This window comes from Eucyclogobius newberryi, unplaced genomic scaffold (assembly GCF_026437365.1).
Source record: "Eucyclogobius newberryi isolate DKJ021-1_F unplaced genomic scaffold, fEucNew1.0.hap1 SCAF_11, whole genome shotgun sequence".
Lineage (NCBI taxonomy): Eukaryota > Metazoa > Chordata > Actinopteri > Gobiiformes > Gobiidae > Eucyclogobius > Eucyclogobius newberryi.
The window spans coordinates 23,019,105-23,029,970 of NW_027315735.1; the positions used below are offsets into that span (position 1 = coordinate 23,019,105).

General features: G+C 38.5%; 3 protein-coding genes across 3 annotated transcripts; 1 reads left to right on the plus strand and 2 right to left on the minus strand.

Annotated features, from left to right (window-relative positions):
- Positions 1 to 481: 481 nt before the first annotated feature.
- On the minus strand, positions 482 to 4,851 carry sfxn1 (sideroflexin 1). The gene is made up of 11 exons (XM_072438877.1): positions 4,717 to 4,851; positions 2,846 to 3,015; positions 2,593 to 2,763; positions 2,236 to 2,334; positions 2,076 to 2,151; positions 1,754 to 1,839; positions 1,521 to 1,648; positions 1,398 to 1,447; positions 1,130 to 1,179; positions 969 to 1,016; positions 482 to 831 (listed from the first exon to the last, which is right to left on the minus strand). Exons 2-11 carry the CDS (start codon positions 3,013 to 3,015, stop codon positions 735 to 737), a joined length of 975 nt encoding a protein of 324 aa, XP_072294978.1. The 5' UTR covers positions 4,717 to 4,851; the 3' UTR covers positions 482 to 734.
- A 123-nt stretch (positions 4,852 to 4,974) lies between these two features.
- On the minus strand, positions 4,975 to 8,351 carry LOC140354063 (serine/threonine-protein phosphatase 2A catalytic subunit beta isoform-like). The gene is made up of 7 exons (XM_072438890.1): positions 8,115 to 8,351; positions 7,503 to 7,712; positions 7,239 to 7,412; positions 7,074 to 7,163; positions 6,250 to 6,411; positions 6,050 to 6,168; positions 4,975 to 5,961 (listed from the first exon to the last, which is right to left on the minus strand). Exons 1-7 carry the CDS (start codon positions 8,214 to 8,216, stop codon positions 5,889 to 5,891), a joined length of 930 nt encoding a protein of 309 aa, XP_072294991.1. The 5' UTR covers positions 8,217 to 8,351; the 3' UTR covers positions 4,975 to 5,888.
- A 289-nt stretch (positions 8,352 to 8,640) lies between these two features.
- Positions 8,641 to 10,787, plus strand: atp5po (ATP synthase peripheral stalk subunit OSCP). The gene is made up of 7 exons (XM_072438901.1): positions 8,641 to 8,735; positions 9,267 to 9,317; positions 9,391 to 9,501; positions 9,879 to 10,008; positions 10,242 to 10,354; positions 10,443 to 10,529; positions 10,619 to 10,787. Exons 1-7 carry the CDS (start codon positions 8,709 to 8,711, stop codon positions 10,727 to 10,729), a joined length of 630 nt encoding a protein of 209 aa, XP_072295002.1. The 5' UTR covers positions 8,641 to 8,708; the 3' UTR covers positions 10,730 to 10,787.
- The last annotated feature ends 79 nt before the right edge of the window (positions 10,788 to 10,866 follow it).

Sequence of the window (10,866 nt, forward strand, 5' to 3'; positions counted from 1 at the left end):
CAATATTTAAACATGAAATGTGTTGACCACAGATCCATTTAATTCAATCCATACCATTGCAATATATTTTAAGTACAGTGTATTTTCCAGAATATTCAAAAACCTGGCTTGTTTCCAACCTTGTGGTATTTCAAGTAGAAGACAGCATCTGGGCAAATCTGATGTTATAATAATATATCAACTTTGAGATGAGTCATTTGTTCTAGGACATTTTACAAACACAGAAATAGCACATAACACTTATTAAGACATCAAATACTTTAGCACCTTATCACTTGCTTTCTATTTTCTATAGGACCCTGCAAAGAGAAGAAGTACTGAGTTGAAGTTACAAGCTTGCTGAATCTCCGAGAGCTGGCTTAATATGCTTTGAAATCTCTGTTGCTTAACATGTATTTTATGTAATGTTAAAAATAATTAGACGGTTTGAGATCCTTAAAATTTACTGAAAACATCACTGTAGACAGTTTGTATACAAGTCTTAAAATAAATGTGCTGATATTTAATCTTGAATACCAAATAGAAATAAATGTAATTGGCAAAGTAATAGCTTTATGTTAGTTAATAGAAACCCAATAATCACATTTACAAAATCAAGTAATTACAAAAATGGTCTTCACATCTGAAATGTGCATACAAGGAGAGACACAATTTTGGCACAATGAATAAAATGTAGAATGGGTGTGGATAGATCCCCTGTGTTGGCAGTACAGGGGCCAGCAGCCACTACAGTCTCATAGCCCCTTGTTGAAGTAGACCCTCTCCACTCCAGGATGGTTTGCCCAAATCTTCTCTTGTAGTTCAGGCTCAAGGCGGCTCACTGATATCGAACTACATCCAGGAAACAGAAATGTGAGACATTTAGGGGCTTACAGGCCAAACACAAATCAGCATGTTCTGCAATGACATTAATAGGTCTGAAGTTGGCAAGTTCTGCATCATTTCTCTCGCCGAAAGCATCCACTCACCTCTTTTGAGGAAAGAGCGCACAACATAGAGGAGTGGCAAACACCAAACTAAAACAGAAGGATAAGCCATGTGTGAAACAATAAAAATATATCTCAATAGCATGAAACATCAAATGGGGAAGGTTTATCAGCTGGCCCATCTGTGACAAGTGATGACTCACCAGAATCCCACCAAGCCGACTTGAATAGGTGCACTCATCCATGGGAACTTCTGAAAAGACCAGGCACAAAGGCAGTGGTGAATTCCAATAGTGGAGTGGCCCAGTGGGCTCAAGTCATTCATAGAGCTCATTTGCAACTGTGTTGTCTGTTTATGGGACTAGCTCCATCTATGTGAATCAAATATGTTTTACGGACACTAAAGTACAGTGTGGAAGATATGGTTGCTCTGCTTAACAGATTTCCAGGTTGAGTCAGTAATATGCATACCTTCAGGAACGCTTTTTTTTCTAAGTGGTTCATTAGAAAGGGTGGAATGGCTGAAAAAATAAAATAAAATAAGAATCTCCAACTTGATTATTAATCAAAAGGAGAGCATTAATCAGTTCGTACCCATTCCTGGTGATGCCATGAGGATTCGGGAGACCACTACCTGAGATATGGCTTGCTGAGCAGCTTTTGTGGATTCTCCTAACCTATTGTCATTCTCATCTGTAATAGGAATACCATGCTTCAGTTCTCTGTAAAAAACAAAACAAAAATCATACAAGGTTATATGTATAATGTGTAATAATGTGTTGAAAACACAGTAGTGACACATGAGTTTGAATACATGGTGTGTTTACCTTTGTCTCATCAATGGGATATTTATACAGTTAGCAGCAGCAACAGCAGCGAAGGGAACAAACCGTCCAATCAAAGGAGAGACGTGCTGTGGCAAGACACACATTTTTTCTCTTTTTGTAACTCAGTTTACATACATTACATAGGGTAAAATATGAATGATTTCATGTCATGCTGCAAATCAAAAATTCCACATCACACAGGTGAATAAAAAGGACTCAAACCATGCCAACATTACAAAGTCTGGTTTTACATTAGCGCGTGGTAATTGCTAATTGCTAATAAAAGTCAATGAAAAGATGTGTTGGTTAGATAAACTAATACCTTTGTTAGTGCATTAAGTCCTAGAGCTGTGACCACTGCCCCTGTTGTGGCAGACACATAAGCTGTGCCAAGCTGGCTGGAAACACACGACAACTGTCAAGTTAATAATAAAAAACTGAAAAACTACATTACAGAGATAAAGGATGACATTATGGCTTACTTCACTGTGATCGGAGCATCTCCACTTCTATTGGTGTAATTGACAATAGCGTTGAACGACTGATTGATCCACTGCCAGAACAAAATGGCTGGAGTGGTTCTACAAACAAACAAAAACAACATCATTTGGCAAACACAACTAAATTATATACTAATAATAACTCAGCTACAAATACTGAGCAAACAGATAAATTGCACTTTTGATTTCTGTTGATTTAGGAAAAAAATTGTTATAGACAACATTTACTCCTTTGAAATATACATTTGGCAATGGTTGGTCACTTTCCATCACTCTGAAACCAGTGGATGTATAAAATAATACAAAAAATACAATCATTAATTGCAGATATGTCCTTACTTGTAAAATGTCATCATACAACCAGTAATAGTCATGTTCATGGGAACTTGTGCTGACATGCGACCAATCAAGATCATCTTCTCTCCGGTGTCGGGATGGAACGCTGAGTCAAAAATATATTTGGCCCTCCACAGTTCATCCTCCGTCAGCCCCGGGGACACAACACCCTTTCTTTGAACAGGAAAAACAGGATTTAAGTCAATTTATGTTTTTCCTACACTAGAAATGTGGCTTGGCTTTATTGTGAAGTTACTTGTAGTCAGTTATGATATCATGGGCGTGGGTTAGTTGTTCGTTGGTAAGAAGGACATTTCTGGGGTCTGTGACGGTGAAAAAATGTTTTGCTCGACCCACAAATGTGCTTTGGTCCCACCGAGGCTCATTGATGTTTATGGTAGTGGATAGCTCTGCAGCCATATTCATCTGGGGGGGAAGAAAATAAAGCAGCAATATTAGAAGAATGCTCAATGAACCATATTTACAGGAATTGTACTTGAGGTGATATAACATTTTATCTAACATATGAATGTAGGTCTACAAACCCTTCTTGGCCCAAGTCAAAAAGCTCTTGTGAAAAACACGCGTGCTTATTCACCATTAGCGGTATGCTACTATGGTAATTGCTGACCGGACACAAAGGTTGTGAAACGCTAAATTGCAAAGGCCTATTATGACTGTGCACCAACTCTCAGACTGTAGCTAAAAGCAGGCTCTTGGCAGGGATTCGCCTGGAGGAAGAAGGCAAATGCATAAATGTGTTCATTCACTAAAGAAGAGCCTCTACACAGGGATGTGGAGAACATACTGTAACAAGCAGTCAAAATACAAATGCAAGTCTAAACAAAAAACAACAACGTATTTTCTGAATCCATGAGGACATTTTATAATGTATGCTTTCAATCCTGAAGCAGGACTGCTGGTTTTAATCTTTGAAGTAGGTTAGGCAGTGTTTGAATTGAAAAAGGCATGCTGTCCCTTTAAATCCATTAAACTACATGAGGCCCTCACGAGATCAAATACTTTCTAATTTAGCAGGGTTATGGGCTGGACTTCTGGAAGCATCTGTCTACTTATTATGTAAAATAAGTGATACGATTGTACTTTTGTAATGATTGTAATAAGGTGAACTTTGGACTGACTGCGACCTTTGATCCAGAAACACCCCTCAAACACTTTCTGCCCTTACTCTCAGCCAATCAGCCAAAAGACGACTTCCATGGCTGATAGGGCCTTTTTTTCCTAAACCGCCTGAAAAGATGACCTCCAATTATAGCTGAAGCTGTCCCTGAACCCTTTGGAGTACAAACAATTGGCTGGAGCATTTGTGAAGCTGATACTCTGTACGTTTTGGACTCTGGTGTCTGGTTAACTCTAATTATAAATAAAAAATAAATATAGTTTTAGGGACTTGTAATAAAAATGTCCAGGTGGAATCCACATAAAAGTCCTATTCATTTTTATTCTATTTTATGGTATTTATTTAAATTGTGGGTTTGGAGTACAAACTGACCCAGATGCTTCCCAGAATGATTGATTCGACTGGAAATAAGTGGGTTACAGCTGTATTTTTATGTGCAGCACATCAAGCAGCTTGAGAGTTCCCTTTTATAAGATGGTGGACAAAATGGAATAAAGAAAGAAAAAGTGGAATGCCCTAAGCGTTACCTGTATTTACAAATAACGGCTTATATACACACGTTGGCCTATTCGAATTAATTGAACCATCCATACCATTAAAGCCTTGTGAGTGGTCGAGGGGAAACGTACTGTCATGAGGAGACTGTTCAACCCGACACAGACCAGTTAGAGCTGGACCTTTCAGGAGCGCACACATCCATGTTGAACTGCACCAAATGGATGGAATAAAAGGCAATGTCCCTAAAAGCAGTTATTAATCATCCGTCCCACCTCATAAAATATCCAGTTGTGCTCCTCCAGATTCAACTAGTATCAGCCTGCCACATCCACACATCCAGCTGCAGCTCCGTGTGCGCTCTCCAAAAAAAACCCAACAAAAAAATAAATAAAAGACAAATTCCCTGCAGTTTACGCAACGAGAAACTCCAGGCACATGCAGCAAATTGGCAATTCTGATAATGGCAAAGGCACAATTGGGTTACTTACTGCACTGTGAGCTCCGGTGGTTCGCGAGAGGCTTCCCTGAAACGCTGCAGCAGCTAATTTGACCCGCAGGAGCAGTAGATCTTCAACCAGGGAACAACCCACCGCGACCGACCGGAATTTCACCGTCACAATAAACGCGCGGCTGTCAAATGTACGTGTTTTTCTCCCAAATGTGGTTCAAATGACGGCATAAAACAAAACATGCCCGATTGCAGCCCGGAATCAACAGAATAACTAAGGCGAAAAAAATATTGCCAGTTTTGAGTTTTAATGTCAGTTTTATTTGATCAGGTACAACATCCGCCACTGCGCTCACATTTGTTCTGAAATGACACAGAGGCTATTAATCATTAATAATTGGTACAACTTTACTGAAGGATTTCTTCAGACGTTTACTGAGTTATGGACGCTAGTTACATGTTAAACCGTGTGGATTTCGGGCAGCTGAGCTTATGGGTGCTCAACAGGCTACATTTACAGTATTTGCCAACAACACAAGGGCCTAGCAGCAATTGAAGCTTCCATCTATAAAGCTATTTTGTGACAATTGTGCACAATATAAAAGAGATACATAATTTAAGTAGTCATAAATAAATTATATTATATATTTATTTGTATACAATTCTGTCCATAATATAAGATTTACTGGATTTAAATAAGCAGCTGATTGTTTTTAATTGGTGTTTTAAATAATATTAATATTTTTTTCTTTCTTTCTTTTTTTTTTTTTTTTTTACTTTTTTACAAAAGGTCAGACTTGGCAATGGTACTTTGTACCATCATCTGTAGACATTAGATACAACAGGCGCCCCAGCTTCTTTCCAAAAATAAATAAAAAGACTGTTAAAAATTGTTTGCGGTCCTGGAGCAGAGCCATGCCACATGAGAATTGCTTGTTGTGTTATGGAAAATACACTTTGATCATTGGTAACAAAAAACTGTTACATGAAACACCTTTCCTGACAAAGTAGCAGGATCTGTAATGGTTTCCTTTAAAATAGTGTTTGTTGTGTCAAAGACATCATGCACATATAAGTTGACAAGAAAGAGATTTACACTGAAGTAATCATGTTGGTTTCCTTGATTATGGCACAAATGCACAGGTCCATGGGAGAATAAATGCTGCTTCTACGAAAGCGCGCTGCACTATCTCTCACCAATCTGTCCCCATCTTACAAGAAATAGTCAGGTGTCCTCCGTGTCACATGGGGCTCTCCTTTGCGCGGTGCCGGGTCAAACTGTAGACTGAAAAAAAAAAAAAAAGCATTTCCTATTTAGACCCTTGATTGCCCTTAGAATGATACTGACGTAGAGGAGCTTATTAAATGCATACAAGGAGTATTTCAGCGTATCATCAAGTTCCATGATCGCCGCTTGGTTCCCACAGCGGTAACAATAGTTGGGTGCGCTGAAGATTGTAACAACATTACGGTCATGGCACCAGTTATAACCCTGTAAGAACAAAATGTCAACAGTCTGGTGAAAAATACTGTACTAAAAACCTACTATATAAAACTCTTAAAAGCATTTGACCTCCATCACTAGCTGGTGGGCTCTAGAGACCAGAGTCAGCCCATTTGCATGGTTAAAAGTTTCAGAGATGTCTTGTCCAAAAGTGTAGCCTGCGCCTCGTGGGGAGATCCCCCAACCACCACGATCATCAGGATCGGACCACAACAGGTCACACATGGGTCCCTAAAGCACACAAGAATCCAAGATGAAAGGATTATTGTTAGTTCACCAAAGCAAGGCTGTATTTATTATAAATTTGATCATGGGAAATATTGCCAATTAAATCTTACTTCTTAATTTGTTAGAAGTTAAATTGCTTTGAAGGATGAATATAAAAGAGTTAGGGGCCCAGTCAAATCTATATTCCATGTGAGTAGTGGCTATGTTCACATGCACACAACAATCTGATTTCTAGAGTGATCAGATTATTGATTTAAACAGTTATATTAAATGCATGATCCAATAATCAGATTATTGATTTAAACAGTTATATTAAATGCATGATCCAATAATCAGATTATTGATTTAAACAGTTACATTAAATGCATGATCCAATAATCAGATTATTGATTTAGACAGTTACATTAAATGCATGATTCAATAATCAGATTATTGATTTAAACAGTTACATTAAATGCATGATCCAATAATCAGATTATTGATTTAAACAGTTACATTAAATGCATGATCCAATAACTTATTACATTAGTGCCAGTTTTTACAAAGAAAATGATGCAAAAAAGGGCAAACAGACACACAAAACTGAAAAGATAGATATATACAGGCCATGTAAAAGGTAATTAATTAATAAAAAACAAGCACATAATACTTAATATGCTGTGTACCTCATGAGGAACCTCCTGCAGACGATCCAACGCTCTGATGTGCTCAAGTGTGTCTATTGATGGAGAAAGGCCTCCATGTAGGCAGAAAATCTTAGGAAACATAAACTAAATTAAATTTTAGCCCACAGAAAAAGCAGATTATTGCAGCCATTTACTGTATCTTACCTGGTTGTCTACCAGCGCAGTAAGGGGCAAATAGTCAAATAGGTCTGTGAAATACTTCCAAACATTGGCATTGCCATATTTTCTTAAGCACTCATCATAAAATCCATACACCTGTGTGATCTGCCTGCTTTCATGGTTTCCTCTGAGAATAGTGATCCGTTCCCGAAATCGTACCTAAAGAGATTATTCACATTCCGTATTCAGTCTGATTTATAGCACACAAACCTAGGTCATAACAATACTTGTATTTCAATAGATGTGTACCTTAAGAGAAACCAAGAGTGAAACCGTTTCCACAGAATAATAGCCACGATCAACATAGTCTCCCATGAAGAGGTAGTTAGTATCTGGAGATTTGCCTCCAATCTTAAAAAGCTCCATGAGATCATGAAACTGTCCATGGACATCTCCACACACGGTCACTGGGCATCTCACCTCCTGCACGTTGGACTCTTGTGTAAGGATTTCTTTTGCCTGGGAATAAAAACAATGACTTGACAATAGCAGGTGGCGGCGCCTGGTTATCTGCGCAGTATGCCCCAATAACTGCTGAATACTAGCTGTAAAATGGCATCTTGTTCAACATGTCTAAAGCCTGTTCCTGTGCAGAGTGGAGCCTGGAGTGGGCGTAGCTCTCTGAAAAGCTATATTCTGGAGAGTGCAGCGCTTAGCTTTGGGTGGCGTGGTTCTGCGTTTAGGGATGCAATCCAAAACAGGGCCACACGTGAATTAGGCTATGACGTTATTCTAAAAAATGGAAACAGGTTTGGATGAAAATATGACACCCTCGCGCCTGATCCGTTGTAAATGTGGCACCCTCGCGCCTGGTATGATCCCTTGTTAATGCAAATAGAGCTAATTTCTCCACAAACCTACCTTTTCGCATAGAACTTTGACCTGATTCTCTGATAGCTGTTTACACTCATTCAGTTGTTCAATCCAGGCGTCCAATTCCTTGTTAAATGTCTTGTCGTCCATGCTTGCAGCGACAGCCAGCTGCAAATAAACCTGAAGTAAATACTTAGCGGTAATAGTCTGGATCCACTACGTCCTGTGGCAGTCAGCTGTGTGTGTAGGCTCTGCGTCTGTGCGCCACAAAAAGACTGCGTCACACGCGTCTTGTTGTTTTAGATTTGAGTGTTATTCACCTGGTATGTTAGGACATTTGAAATAAACAAATAAAGAAAATAAATATATTTACCTTCCTCATTTTAAAATGAACGATTTTTATTTATATGGTGGTTGTTGTTCTTGTTGTTTTTTAGTTTTTTGTTAAGAATAGTATTGAATCCTCTGAGGAGTTCCATTTGTACTTATTATTGTATTTAATAAATCAATTAATGTGAAGAAGCAAATAATAAAGATGCATTTTGTTGCAATCCAGTGAGTCTAAATAAAAGACTTTCTATTGGTTACAAACACATGTCTCACTGCGCATGCGTCAGCTCTGTCGGTCGGCTGTAGGAGAAAATGGCAGCGCTCGTGCTCGGACAGCAGGTTTGACTTTTATTTATCATTGCTTACTGCATGTATTCAACACACTAAGTATAACACATTTCATGTAGAAGGGTTTTGCTGTTTATTTTGGAGGAAGGAGATAATTTGATGAGGTCATCAAAACAGACGAATTATATGAATGACAGCTAATGTGTTAGCTCTCACGTTAGCTTCGTCAACCTTCGGCAACAGATCGTGGGATTTATTAGTTCTTTACAGAGATGCACAATCTAACGTATCAAGGGATTCTCATTGAAACAAACCCTAAGTGGAGGGCCCCAGACAGATGACATTTTAGCAGATCATACCGAAGTCAAATTGGCCACTCTTATTTGTTTTTAGAGGTGAATCTTTAACTAGCATTTTCTATGTGCATCTATTACAATCTAACTTTTAATTTGCTGTGAAAAGTAAAACTGACTACAAAGTGAGTTTCTTCTGCAGGAAGCCTAAGGGCCGCATTTGGCCCCTGGGCCACACTGGTTTGGTCAAGTGTTTTTTTTTAATTGATTTTAACCATTTCTTTTGCAGGTTCGCCAGTTCAGTACATCTGTTGTCAGACCAGTTTCAAAACTTATCAGGGTAAGATTTTTGTGTCATTATTGTGTTTTCAATAAATGGCGACCTATGTCTTAAAACGTTGACCTGTTTTCAGCCACCAATCCAAGTCTATGGAGTGGAAGGACGCTATGCCACTGCTCTGTTCTCAGCTGCCAGCAAGCAGAAAAAACTGGACCAAGTGGAGCAGGAGCTGATAAAAGTCAAGGTATGCTATAATATAACCCACCTAAGTCCTTTTTAAACTTAACAGCAGGGGTCCTTGAGCACAGGGCCATGGGGGTCGTTCTTTACTGGGCACCAGAATAAATTCTAATTCATCATAATAAAATATGATCTCTCTGTTCTGGTACAGTGATCAAACATGATCTCATGTTCTGGTACAGTGATCAAACATGATCTCATGTTCTGGTACAGTGATCAAACATGATCTCATGTTCTGGTACAGTGATCAAACATCAACTAATTTCTTTGACTAGTTTTAGGTGTTGTATTTTGCACTGTTGTTGGCTCCTCCTTCCCTTTCACCCGGTTCCTGAAAATGCTTCTCATGCTCCGTTTTTAACTGACCTTTTTGTCTTGTAGACCATGATCTTGGACCCCAAACTTTCTAGTGTTGTCATGAATCCTCATGTGAAGCGCAGCGTGAAGCAGAAGACTTTTAACGACGTCCTGACAAAGGCAAAAGTCTCTCCGATCACAGTGAATCTCATCAGTAAGTCGTTTGTTTGCTTTTAGCGATCAAAACACTTAGGTCTAATGTGAGAAAGTTGGCTCAAAGTGTTGCATGGACTTTAATAATGCTATGAAACGGTAGCGATGGTAATTTTTTTTTGTAATATTTCTTACTCTTTAAATTCACAAATTCCTATGAGTTCTAAATGGTGACCGGTATTGCATGTACTTTGGTTTAAAGGATACAAGACTAAACTCTCTTTTGTGCTCTAGATGTCTTGTCTGATAATGGACGTCTGTCTCTGACTGGGGATGTCATCACTGCTTTTGGTAAAATGATGAGTGCACATCGTGGAGAGGTCATCTGCTCTGTAACAACGGCTCAGGTAAATTTAAAAACAGTTAAGTTTCCCAAATGACCTTCAATATTGTTAATTACGCATACAACCAAAGCTTTGTCACTTTGTCTTGCAGCCTTTGGATGAAGCAAGTCTTGCTGAACTGAAAGTTGCCCTGAACGGGTTTCTTAAGAAAGGTGAAACTATCATGCTAGAAACAAAGGTGCGTTCATCTAAATTATTTTTGCTTAAGTTTTTCAATATCTTTTAAAAAAGGTTATTTTTATAATATTAATATTGTTTTTTTTTTAGTCTGATCCTGAAATCCTTGGAGGCATGATTGTCAGTATCGGGGACAAGTATGTGGATATGTCGACTAAAACAAAGATTCAGAAGTTGACAAAGCTCATCAGAGAAGCCTAATTCCCTTGGGTATTTTAATTTACAAAGTTGGTTATGGCCACGGCGGTTTGCTTATTGCTACCTTTTCAAGTAAGCATTGTGCTTTGAGTGCAATGTGTCTGTATAAAATCATATGGATGTCAATAAATATTACAAAA

What these genes read in the sequence shown, in the direction of transcription:
- sfxn1 (XM_072438877.1), bottom strand. Translation starts at nt 3,015, where the DNA reads ATGAATATGGCTGCAGAGCTATCCACTACCATAAACATCAATGAGCCT. An exon ending in GATATCATAACTGACTACAA is followed by an intron (nt 2,764 to 2,845) that starts GTAACTTCACAA and finishes TCCTGTTCAAAG; the next exon opens with AAAGGGTGTTGTGTCCCCGG. An exon ending in GCGCTCTTTCCTCAAAAGAG is followed by an intron (nt 832 to 968) that starts GTGAGTGGATGC and finishes TCCTGGATGTAG; the next exon opens with TTCGATATCAGTGAGCCGCC.
- LOC140354063 (XM_072438890.1), bottom strand. Translation starts at nt 8,216, where the DNA reads ATGGACGACAAGACATTTAACAAGGAATTGGACGCCTGGATTGAACAA. An exon ending in TCAAAGTTCTATGCGAAAAG is followed by an intron (nt 7,713 to 8,114) that starts GTAGGTTTGTGG and finishes TTTTATTCCCAG; the next exon opens with GCAAAAGAAATCCTTACACA. An exon ending in TGCAGGAGGTTCCTCATGAG is followed by an intron (nt 6,412 to 7,073) that starts GTACACAGCATA and finishes TGTGTGCTTTAG; the next exon opens with GGACCCATGTGTGACCTGTT.
- atp5po (XM_072438901.1), top strand. Translation starts at nt 8,709, where the DNA reads ATGGCAGCGCTCGTGCTCGGACAGCAG. An exon ending in CGCTCGTGCTCGGACAGCAG is followed by an intron (nt 8,736 to 9,266) that starts GTTTGACTTTTA and finishes TTTCTTTTGCAG; the next exon opens with GTTCGCCAGTTCAGTACATC. An exon ending in AGGAGCTGATAAAAGTCAAG is followed by an intron (nt 9,502 to 9,878) that starts GTATGCTATAAT and finishes TTTGTCTTGTAG; the next exon opens with ACCATGATCTTGGACCCCAA.